An 11,796-nucleotide genomic window follows, 5' to 3' on the forward strand; every position below is an offset into this window, starting at 1 on the left:
GGAAGAGGAGGAGAGAGAGAATCTGAGTGCACCATTTATCGAGTTGTTTTTGTAAATTTCTTCTGGTACAAAAAAGTGACAAAGTGACGTCACTTCAGCTCCAAATGAAGTTGAGACTGGAGCAGTGAAATTCTCACCGTATCATAGCAACCAAAGAGCCAATCAGGAGCGAGGCTGGTGAAGGGGGCGGAGTCTGTTCCTCTGCAGTGAGACGTCTGTCCAGGTCCAGAGCAAAAGAGGAAGTTTGAATCTGTAACTGGACAATCATAGAAGTGAAGATGTTTTTCTGCTCGTCCAAGTCTCTTCTTCAGTCCTGGTCAGATTCCTCTGGACACGGCCTCATGTCTGTCTGAAGGGGGCGCTAACGACACTGAAGCTAACGACACTGAAGCTAACGACACTGAAGCTAACGACACTGAAGCTAACGACACTGAAGCTAACGACACTGAAGCTAATGACACTGAAGCTAATGACACTGAAGCTAACGACACTGAAGCTAATGACACTGAAGCTAACGACACTGAAGCTAACGACACTGAAGCTAACGACACTGAAGCTAATGACACTGAAGCTAACGACACTGAAGCTAATGACACTGAAGCTAATGACACTGAAGCTAACGACACTGAAGCTAATGACACTGAAGCTAACGACACTGAAGCTAACGACACTGAAGCTAACGACACTGAAGCTAACGACACTGAAGCTAATGACACTGAAGCTAACGACACTGAAGCTAACGACACTGAAGCTAACGACACTGAAGCTAACGACACTGAAGCTAACGACACTGAAGCTAACGACACTGAAACTGTAAAAGGCTGTTGTCTCTGGTTTCAGCCTTAACGACCCTCTCCTCTGTGTCCTGAGCTGTTCTCTCTGTGTCCTGTTCTCTCTGTGTCCTGTTCTGTTCTCTCTGTGTCCTGAGCTGTTCTCTCTGTGTCCTGTTCTCTCTGTGTCCTGTTCTCTCTGTGTCCTGTTCTCTCTGTGTCCTGTTCTCTCTGTGTCCTGTTCTCTCTGTGTCCTGTTCTCTCTGTGTCCTGTTCTCTCTGTGTCCTGTTCTGTTCTCTCTGTGTCCTGAGCTGTTCTCTCTGTGTCCTGTTCTCTCTGTGTCCTGTTCTGTTCTCTCTGTGTCCTGAGCTGTTCTCTCTGTGTCCTGTTCTCTCTGTGTCCTGTTCTCTCTGTGTCCTGTTCTCTCTGTGTCCTGTTCTCTCTGTGTCCTGTTCTCTCTGTGTCCTGTTCTCTCTGTGTCCTGTTCTCTCTGTGTCCTGAGCTGTTCTTTAGTTTTGTCTTAAAATGTTCATGGGTTTGAAAAAGACTGAAATCTCAAACTGAAGATTCAACTGAAGTTTTGCGGCGCCACGTTGCTCTGTGTTGTAGAGGCTCCTCCCACTCACTGGGATCCCACTGAATGTGGATCCAAACAAGAAGATCACACGAGAAGAACAAAGAACAAACTCCTCAGACTGACCAGTGTCTCCAGGTAGAAGTTTACAGGAAACACAGAGACACAAACACAGAGACAGAGACAAACATAGAGACACAAAAACAGAGACACAGACACAGAGGGAAAAGTGAAGGAGGAACAACATGTGGACAAAGTCCTCTCTGTTTGTGGACGTCCAAAATGTGTCTTCAGTAGATCTAAGAAAGACAAAAAACAGGACGACCCAGAAGGAAAGATGGAACTTTTCCTCAAACTGAGGACGTGTCTGAAAAACTTGAGAGAATCTTCACAGTTTGAGATTCTGGACTTTTTCAAATCCACAAACTCTTAAAGATAAAAACTGATTCAACCAAAGGACAAAACAGCTCAGGACACAGAGAGAACAGGACACAGAGAGAACAGCTCAGGACACAGAGAGAACAGCTCAGGACACAGTCTGCTGTCTCTTTGTCTCTTTGTGCAGTTCGTTTGTTTCTGCTGTGAATCTTCAGAGGTGATTTTATTTTCATATAGTTGTTTTTTTTCCAGCCTCATTCACTCAAAGACAGTGTTTGTTTTTTGTTTTTTTGCATTTTATTTTAAGTTTTTAAAAATCACACTCCAGCACATGAAGGTCGTAAACAATAAAATATTTCCTCAAACCAGAAACAGAAAATTCTCAAAATACAAAACCCAAATTATTTACACGATGAACAGATTTTTACAAGTAAAAATTGAAACGAGGCGACTTTAACTGCCCCCGTCAGACGCTCCGCAGATCCGCCGCGGCAAAGTGGTTTTGGTCCAGAGATAAAGTTTAAAAGTCTCTTATTGGTCGATTTCAGGTGTGATGTCACGCTCTCCGACGGTGACGAGTTTACACTTAACACTTTGCAAAAGAAAAACATAAATGACCTGTTTCTAAAAGCAACTTAAGCCCCTCCCCCATCTCAAAAAACTGCAATAAAATAAAATAAAATAAAGCACCTCTCCACAGAGCCGACACGGCAGCTCACTGTGGCTAAAGACGTCACACTGAAGGTAAAATACTGAACCACAACCATGAGGCTTTAACCCACAGAAAACTCTATCAAACGAGCCTTTGCAGATGATGTCATCAACATTCCCAGGGGTGTGACGCTAACTGGAGGCACCGCTCTGTCTGAAGCTGTTAGACTTTAATCTGAGTTTTGTTTCAGCACAAACTCACCATAAAGAGCTGATTTATCTGAAGTACAGCAGGTGATTTGTGCTGTTAAAACAAGTCCCTCGAATAACATTAGCCACAAGCTAGCATTAGCATTAGCATTAGCCAACAGTTTTTCAGTTAGCTAATCTCACCTTTTCATTCAAAATCAAACAGGACCATGAAAAATGTGCTGTTCAGATCCATTTTGTCGTTTATCTTGAGGTTTTCAGACACAGAGTTTGCGAATGTGCGCTTTGTGTCACCGCGGCAACTGCTGGACATTCCACTATAGACATACATGCAGAACCCCCCCGTGTGACGTCACTGCAAAGTATCAGTACGTTTATTCATTAAAAACTACACTCCATTAAAGGCCCGCGCCGCGTTTTGTTTAAGAAAACGACTTTTACTCCAAACAGTTGAAAAAAAAAGCAACAATCTGAGAGAAAACAGGACTGAGCGATGAGAACCATAAGGAACGAACCGATCTCTAGATGAAAACCACATCTGCCTGTGATTATCTCATGACTCAGCAGATTAAAGAGTCAAACGTGATTTATGTTCGTTAACTGTTTAAACACAAAACACCGTAAAGTTTCATTTTTAACACCAGTTCATTTAAAGAATCAACATTTAGATCACGTTTTATTGTTTTTAAAATACTGTATCCGCCCAAATCAAGTATTAACATCATTTATAACATTTCTCCTCTCTTTGCTCTCTGTGCTAAGCCCCTCCCCCTTCAGAGCGCGATCACGACACAATCGGCCACGTCGCACGAATGAACCCACTGCACATCACACCAGGTTTGTCGCGTCGTAGTGCGCAGCTTTGCATCGTGTTTATATGTTTATGGATCACTGTCGCTTGTGGGCGGAGCCTCGTACAGAATCTTACCGCTGACCGTAAACGTGCTGCTTAACTAAAACCTCTTCAGACGCGAGGGATGAGGGGACGACATAATAACGTGGGAGAAAGATAAAAAAAAACAACAACATGATTTTGCATAATACTCCCTCTTTTCGGGGTTAATACTACGTGGCGGCGCTTTTGAACGGCGCGCGCTTCGTTCTAGTGTTTCTTTTTGAGGCAGAAGCGCTCGCCGGTGTGAGACGACATGTGGGCCGTGAGCCGGTCTTTCCTCATGAAGCACTTGTTGCAGATGGCGCAGATGAACGGCTTCTGCCCCGTGTGCGTGGCCATGTGCGCGCCCAGATTATCTTTACGCGTGAACCCTCGGCCGCACACCGGACAGCTGAAAGGTTTCTCCCCCGTGTGCGAGGACATGTGCGAGCGGAGGCGGTACTTCCTGGTGAAACACTTCTTACAGACCGGACAGCTGAACGGCGTCTGGGAGAGGTGGATTTTCACGTGACGGTCCAAATGATCCTGAAGAGCGAACTGCGCCTCGCATTCTGAACAGCTGAAAGGTGTGCTTCCGGTGTGGACGGCCAAGTGAGTCTTGAAGTCGTGTTCCCGCGTGAAGTCTTTCCCGCAGACGGGGCAGTTAAACCCCACGTGGGACGCCATGTGTTTCTGTAGCTCGCCGCTGCGTTCAAACGTCTCTCCACAGGCCAGACACTCGTGAGTCTGCATTTTGTTCTCGATGTCGTGGTCTGAAAAACTCTCGTTGAGCATCATTTCCAAAGAGTCGTCCTTATGGTCGTAGTTTTCTCCGTCCTCCGTTTCCATCCGCTTTGTCTCGCTGCTGCCCCCCGGTGGTTCCCAGTCCTCATCACTTTCCGAGTCCGAGTCGACCTGTTCGACTTTCTCCGATTCCTGAAAGTGTTTAAAGTGGATGTCCTCCTGTCCATACCCATGTCCCTCCACTTTCCCTTCACAGCCATGTCCCTGTGTCTTCTCCCCATATCCATATCCTTGTGTCTTGTCTCCTATGTAGCCGTGTCCCTGTGTCTTGTCTCCGTATCCATGTCCCTGTGTCTGTGTCTTGTCTCCGTATCCATGTCCCTGTGTCTTGTCTCCGTACCCATATCCCTGTGTCTTGTCTCCGTACCCGTGTCCCTGTGTCTTGTCTCCGTAATGTCCCTGCGTCCCAGGACCCTCTCTGTGATCAGTTTGTTGTTGGAACAGTGAGGACAGGTTTCCTCCGTTCTCTCCTTTCACCAGGATGTCGGGGATGAAGGCCAACTCCTCCTCCTCACGTCTGCCGCTCTGCTCCTCCTCCGGGTCTGAGGACGGGACAAAGTCTTCGGCTCGGACGGGCTCAAACTGGACACCTGCGGGGGACAATGCAGAATCAGCGTTACTGTGCGTCTACAGTTCTCATCTCCGGCTTCAGTGGATCGTTATGTCATAATCTGCACATTTTAAGTCACGATATTCATCTAAAATTCCTGTTTCCACCCACCCCCTATCCCCGCCCACTCGTCTCTTTGGTTTACTTTTTAATCGTGGTTTTGCCGCGTCTCTACATGCTCCGGCACAAAAACATAAGAGACAATAACTTTTCAAACCACGATTAGCTCAAAGACGTAAATAATAGTAACGATCATCAGCGCGTACAACTCACCGGCTGCTACGCTAACGCTAGCTTAGCCCAGAGTCTTAGCTCGTACACTTTCGGTCAGTTAAAACAGTGTGAGCTCTGAACGACTGCGGTCTCTTTTTAACCCGAGACGTGTCACCGAGGAAACTGCAGCTAAACGTGTTCATTGTTTTCAAACAGCGCTGGACCCGGAAGTGACGTCACGGCGAGTCCACGGGCGTCTCTGCTGCTTCAAACGTGTTGGATTCACAGTTTGAGTTGGTGCAGTTACTGAGCAGATCGCCGTTTCATAGAGGATCTTGTCGTACTTCTACAAACATGTTCTTGGATTCGTTTCTCTGTCTCTCAAACGTAAACTCTGAACAGAATCAGATTTTTAAGCATATTTAAAGTCTAAGTGTGGCACATTGTTGTTAAACCTGGTCCTGGACAGAGCCTGATGTTTGTGCTCGACCTGCAGTGTCAGATTTAAGTCTATTCTCGTGATTTTTGTTCGCCTTTGTCCTTAAACTGTGCGTTGCAACCCTGGAATTTCCCCCGTGCGGGACAGACTCTGCTGTTAAAGGTTCTGTCTCAGATATTTAGCAGATCTGGTTGGACAGGATGCTAACCCCGCAGAACTCTCACATCTCTGCGGATCTTTTGTGACGCTCCATAAATGACAGAACCCTCTGACCCCGTGACCCCTGACCCTCTGACCCGCGGCTCGGACCTGCTCCATGAGAGTTCCGCGGCAGAACCGAGTCCAGGAGCCGCTGTTTCCTCTGGTTCTCCTCCTTGGAGCGGCTCAGTTCCTCCTCATACTCCGCTATCGTCCTCTCCACCAGCGCAAAGATCTCCTCCGCAGCCGCAGTCAGCCGCTCGTTCACCAAAGTGCGCAGAGTTTGGCCTTTCGACATTTTCCGCACAGTTTTTCTCTAGTTTGAGCTTTAGCACGAAGCTAACGCCGCGGACCGTGGACGTGTGCCGCGATCAGACAAAACACCCGTAAAGCGCCGCCCACTGTCGTGACGCAGCCTGACTGTCGTAAAAGGCCGTAAAGCAGGACGGCGTGAACGTGGCGCCCCCTGTGGACATTTGAAAAACAAACGCCTTTTCCTGTTAATCTGTTATTTTAAAGGATCCGCCCTGTTTTTATGTTTATATTTAAGATCTGCACTTTGTTAAACTGATGTTTTATGTTAAACACGTTTGAAAAGAAAATATGAATAAATGACACAACATTTTTAAAATAAGATGAACATAAAAAATAAATGAAAAGTGACAAAATGACAAAATGTTTAGAATTGATTTTGTCCAGAGTCAAATTACAGTCCATATAAACAAACAATAAAAAACTAAATAATGTTCACTCCTTCGACGTTTGTCCAGTTGACAGGGTTCTGTCCCTCTGTCCCTCTGTCCCTCTGTCCCTCTGTCGTTCTCTCGTTCTGTCGTTCTGGTGTAAATACTCAGATTCTCAGGGGACAAAGGACCAGAGGGAGAGACGTGTGACGGCGGGAGGCTGTCCACTCTGTGTCCTGTCTGTGTCCTGTCCACTCTGTGTCCTGTCCACTCTGTGTCCTGTCCACTCTGTGTCCTGTCCTGTCCGGTCTGTGTCCTGTCTGTGTCCTGTCCACTCTGTGTCCTGTCCACTCTGTGTACTGTCTGTGTCCTGTCCTGTCTGTGTCCTGTCCACTCTGTGTCCTGTCCACTCTGTGTACTGTCTGTGTCCTGTCCTGTCTGTGTCCTGTCCGGTCTGTGTCCTCTCAGGTCTGTGTCCTGTCCACTCTCTGTCTTGTCTGTGTCCTGTCCACTCTGTGTCCAGGGCCTGAAAACTGAAACTGATTCATCACCAAAAAGTCGACATTGACTCTCAAAAATATATAAATATATTTTTTGTGTCCAAATATGAAATAAAAAGTCCAGATCACACGGTTCTGATCTGATCATTTCAGCTCTGAATCTCGACTGAAGCTGAACAGCGCCCTCTGCTGGTGTTAGTGTTTTATCCACAGATCAAATTAAACCTGGTCCAAACACAGAATCATTAAACTCTGTGTTTTATCGACTCTGATGTAAAATGATGTTTCCTCTGTCTCTGTTGTTACGTTTTAAGGTTTATTTTGTTAAAGTTACAACGTTATATTTGTTATAAACGGCTGCATCGACGGCACCTTGACTTTTATAATATCAAATAATAAATAATTAAAAATAACATACGTAATGTAAGAACGAAGACAGAGAAGGAAGTGCAGTCTGTGGTTTAGGCCTGTCCCATTTCAGCACGAAGGCGTCTACACCGAGGACGACACGTTCTCTGTGCTTCAAAGATACTTAGGGGAGTACTTTGAAGGGTACTTTGAAGGGTACTTTGAAGGGTACTTTGAAGGGTACTTTGAAGGGTACTTTGAAGGGTACTTTGAAGGGTACTTTGAAGGGTACTTTGAAGGGTACTTTAAAGGGTACTTTAAAGGGTACTTCAACGGATACGGTGTGACAAACGTTTTTAAATTTTCGTTTTTGTCACACCGTATCCTTTAACGGATACGGTGTGACAAACGGATAGGTGTGACAGTGGTTCATTGATTCATGAGGTTTATATAAAGAGCTTGGTAAAACATTAAAATCACAAATAAACAAAACACGAGGCAAATACGAGTCAGGTTTGTGGAGATGCAATAAGCACAACAAAAATGAAAACAATATGTCACAGTTTTTGGCTAAAATGTTCCTCCCGTTTAAAGCCACAATTTGTATTTCATTTCAGGGTCTGGTGTTTATATCATAGACGTAATGTGGGCGTGGCCATGTGACCCGAGCTCTCTCATTGGTCCATTTGTTTAGTTTGTTTTAGGGAAATAAAACAGATGAACTTTATTAAACATCGGGATGAAAAGTCAAACTCTGAGACAAAAGAGAAGCCATTATGTTCCAGAACAAGACTTTACTGCACAGATCAACATTACAAATAATAAACATGTGAGATTACACCGGATGCCCTCCCTGACAGTGTCACAGACGCCTGAGTTTGAAGTACACTTCATTTGAACTAATAAATGTTCTTTATTCATATCGTGTCTGAAACCTCTGGGTCCCACTAACCATTAGGTTTGTGGTTGTGTCCTGGAGTTCTTTGGTGGTTGTTTTTTGTAACAGTTTTCCCTTAAGTGAGTTTGCTCCGGTCAAACTTCACGGTCACAAACAGAGACTGTGCGTATAACTGGGTGTAGCTCACCCGCTCACCGCCGCCAGGCTCCAGACGACAACTATTGTGTCTGTAAATCAAGATCTGAACATTAAAAACAGACAAATCAGGTCCTTCTGTCCCCGAGGTCGCTCCTGTTAGCGTTAGCAACAGGTTTGATTGACAGCGTTGCTAGGCACCCGCTCCCTGCTAAACCAGCGCTGTGGGAGGAAAGGGGCGTTACCTTCAACAGCCTGGCTCTGGATTGGCTCTTTGGTTGCTATGATACTTGTGGTCAGTTTTCCTAATATGTAACTCTGCCCCAGATCGTCCCTGCTCCAGCCTCGACGAGCTTCATTTGACTCAACGCTGTGGTGATGTCACACTCACTCAGTCCTTTACACAGTCTGTGGTCGTATATAACGTCTTTAATGGTCAAACACATTTCAGAGGCTGTGTGAGTCTGCACCGGTCACACTGGTCACTGAAGAGTTTGCTTATGAGCTGGTGTGAGTTTGCATGTGTCTCTGCAGATGCTCGTTCCGGGTGAATCCTTTGCTGCAGAATGGACAGCTGAAAGGTCTGTCTCCCGTGTGCACTTTCCTGTGTCTGATGAGCGGCGGCTGAGAGGAGAACCTGGCCCCACAGTCTGAACAGCTGAAAGGTTTCTCCCCTGAGTGCAGAGCCAAGTGCGCCTGCAGATTCCCCTTCTGTGAGAAGGTTTTGCTGCAGACGTGACACCTGAACGGCCGGTCGCCCGTGTGCACTGCCATGTGGTACTGCATGGAACCTTTTCGAGTGAACTTTTTCCCACACACTGAACAGCTGTAAGGTTTCTCTCCAGTGTGGACGACCATATGTCTCTTTAAATCTTTCGAATTCCCAAAAACCTTCTCACACACGGCGCACTGCTTTTGTGTGCGACCTCCCGTGCGTTTTGCTCCCTCTGAAGATTGAAACGTGTTCACGCAGGAAGATTCTTTCTCTTCGTAAAACTGCTCTGTCTCAGGTTCCCAGACCGGAGCCTCTTCTCCTCGATCGTTCTCTGAGTCCATAGACTGCTCAGTTTGTTTATCGTGTAAATATCCCTGCGTTTCAAAGTTCATTTCTGTTTTTCCATAATCCAAGTTTTCATTGAAGCTTTGGAATGGTTCTGTTTCCCAGTGGACTCCTGGTTCTGGCTCCTGACGATGTTCCAGGTTTTCCTGCTTTAGTCTCAGGACGTTCTCCTCTTCTTCAGCGTTCTCCTCTGGAACAAAAAACAAACGGAAACTGTCAGATTTTTGGAACCAAGACTCACTTTTATTATCAGGCCTTTGAAGAAACATGTTCTTCTGTTTTAATGTTTCCTCGTCACACACAGACCTGGAGTTGTGTTTTGTTTCATTCTCACATGTTTAACACACAAACCTGCAGATTTAGGCTGAGCTCTTCTCTCAAACTGAAAACACTCTGTTCCACCTTGTGATGTCATCATGTGGTGATACAGGAAGTGCTCTATAAATACAGATCATTATTATATATTAAATCACCAAAGCACATTATTATTTTTACTGATTAAGGCACAAAACCTTTTTCCGACATGTTTCTTTAGGTTTGACTTGTCTGAACTGCCCTGAACACAACAGCGACGCAGAGACACTGAGAGGGAGACGTTTGAACAGACACGGCGGCGATTTACAGCACGATTATGAAATGTACTCAAGTAAGGCAAATGTACTCGAGTAGGAGCACTGCTACCTTAAATAATATTAAGTCATTGGTTTAAAAGTTTAAAAACACAGTGGAGCACTTCCTGTATTGCCACATGATGACGTCACAAGGTGGAACAGAGTGTTTTCTGTTACACATCTGCAGGGTTTATGTGTGATGATGATGATGTACAGTTTATATTTGTAGTTCATGTATTTATTCTTATCTTCTGTCATGTATAAATTTTACTTTGTCCAAGGAGGAAAAACCCATAAAAATAAAGACACAACTGCGCACGTGCAGGAAAAGTGACTCAGTGCAGCTTTAAAACAGTGAGTGTAAACGCCTCACCTGCTCCTCCCTGCTCCTGGAGTCGCCTGAGAGCCGAGTCCAGGAGCCGCTGTTTCCTCTGGTTCTCCTCTTTGGAGCGGCTCAGTTCCTCCTCATACTCCGCTATTGTTCTTTCAAACAGCGCACAGATCTCGTCCGCAGCCGCAGTCAGCCGCTCTGTCACCTGCGCTCTCAGTCTGCGCCTCTTTTCACACATTTTACACACGGCACTTAGCTTTAGCTTTAGCACGGAGCTAACCGGAGCTAACAGGGGCTAACCGGGGCTAACCGGGGCTCACAGGAGACACAGTCCGCCTTGAGCGCGCTTCAGTCCGGGCTCTTTCTGTCGAAGCCGCGGCCTCAGACTCAGCGGATTTTTCACGGTATTTTTTCCGCTGTTCCTCACGTTTCACTAAATCTGCAAAGAGCAAACCTCAAAACACTGGACAGTCACGTGGACACGAGCTCCACTACAGCCCCACTGCGCCCCCGCGTGGACACGAGCTCCACTACAGCCCCACTGCGCCCCCGCGTGGACACGAGCGATAATGTCACACAAAACACCAACAATCAACAAAAAGAACAAACATATTAAACAAAGTCTGTGGACAAACCCTGGACAGAGAAGAGTAAACACGTGAGTAAACACGTGAGTAAACACGTGAGTCTGTGACAGATGAATCTACAGGACCAAAAGTGACGAAACTGGAAATAAATAAATAAATAAATACAAGAATAAATGTTGTGATGCGTCAATATAAATATAAATGTGCAAATACATTTAGATATTATGAGCATGAATGAGCTGTTTACATAAACACACAAACACGCACAAATACAGACACACACACACACCTACACACCCCCACCCCTACATACACACACACACACAAACACAGAAATACACACACACACACACGTGTATTTTTAAATATAATTTTAGCTATTTATTTATAAACACAGTTCCGTCCCTCGTCGTCTGTGACTTTTGTCACGTGTGTTTTGATCCACATGGGACCAGCCATGACCATGAACTAAGTATAAATAAAGTTTAACGACAATGAACAGAAATAATCTGTAAAATGAACGAACTAAAACCACAGAACAACAATCCCAGGGTTTGCCCCACAGTCCAAACCAAACGAAACGAATCTCCAGGAAAACACAAAACACTGAAATATTTAAGGACAAGATCAAACTCTGGGATCAGGAAAATGATTCTGTGTCGCCACGACTACAACGAACCAACGAGCAACGAACCAACGAGCAACGAACCAATGAGCAACGAACGAACAACGAACCAACGAGCAACGAACGAATGAAATGTCATCGTTTCAAAGTTGAACAAGACAAAGTTTTATAGTTCTTTATTATGACAAAAATACAATATTAATAGAACTTTAAATTTACAGTAAAAATATCAAAAGTCCTGGCTCAGTCCTGGTTCAGTCCTGGTTCAGTCCTGGTTTAGTCCTGGTTTAGTCCTG

General features: G+C 45.4%; 2 protein-coding genes across 3 annotated transcripts; both read right to left on the reverse strand.

The window, feature by feature from the left end:
* Positions 1-2,015: 2,015 nt before the first annotated feature.
* LOC117369955 (zinc finger protein 32-like) lies at positions 2,016-6,133 on the reverse strand. The gene is made up of 2 exons (XM_033965297.2): positions 5,834-6,133; positions 2,016-4,852 (listed from the first exon to the last, which is right to left on the reverse strand). Exons 1-2 carry the CDS (start codon positions 6,018-6,020, stop codon positions 3,687-3,689), a joined length of 1,353 nt encoding a protein of 450 aa, XP_033821188.1. The 5' UTR covers positions 6,021-6,133; the 3' UTR covers positions 2,016-3,686.
* A 1,896-nt stretch (positions 6,134-8,029) lies between these two features.
* LOC129456178 (zinc finger protein 773-like) lies at positions 8,030-10,792 on the reverse strand. 2 transcript variants are annotated; one of them, XM_055221206.1, is made up of 3 exons: positions 10,331-10,791; positions 9,698-9,784; positions 8,035-9,536 (listed from the first exon to the last, which is right to left on the reverse strand). In XM_055221206.1, exons 1-3 carry the CDS (start codon positions 10,524-10,526, stop codon positions 8,785-8,787), a joined length of 1,035 nt encoding a protein of 344 aa, XP_055077181.1. In that variant the 5' UTR covers positions 10,527-10,791; the 3' UTR covers positions 8,035-8,784. The 2 variants fall into 2 exon arrangements, with proteins under 2 accessions (XP_055077182.1, XP_055077181.1); XM_055221207.1 differs by lacking the exon at positions 9,698-9,784 and having other exon boundaries at positions 8,030-9,536; positions 10,331-10,792.
* Positions 10,793-11,796: the final 1,004 nt, after the last annotated feature.

The sequence above is a fragment of the Periophthalmus magnuspinnatus genome, chromosome 4 (assembly GCF_009829125.3).
Source record: "Periophthalmus magnuspinnatus isolate fPerMag1 chromosome 4, fPerMag1.2.pri, whole genome shotgun sequence".
NCBI lineage: Eukaryota > Metazoa > Chordata > Actinopteri > Gobiiformes > Gobiidae > Periophthalmus > Periophthalmus magnuspinnatus.

Bases quoted from the DNA above. Each gene is read 5' to 3' on its own strand.
- LOC129456178 (XM_055221206.1), bottom strand. From the start codon at position 10,526: ATGTGTGAAAAGAGGCGCAGACTGAGAGCGCAGGTGACAGAGCGGCTG. The intron at 9,785-10,330 runs GTGAGGCGTTTA...CTGTATTTATAG, and splicing joins CCAGGAGCAGGGAGGAGCAG to AGCACTTCCTGTATCACCAC. The intron at 9,537-9,697 runs GTTTGTGTGTTA...TTTTTGTTCCAG, and splicing joins AGCTCAGCCTAAATCTGCAG to AGGAGAACGCTGAAGAAGAG.
- LOC117369955 (XM_033965297.2), bottom strand. From the start codon at position 6,020: ATGTCGAAAGGCCAAACTCTGCGCACTTTGGTGAACGAGCGGCTGACT. The intron at 4,853-5,833 runs GTCCGAGCCGCG...TGTCCCCCGCAG, and splicing joins GCGGAACTCTCATGGAGCAG to GTGTCCAGTTTGAGCCCGTC.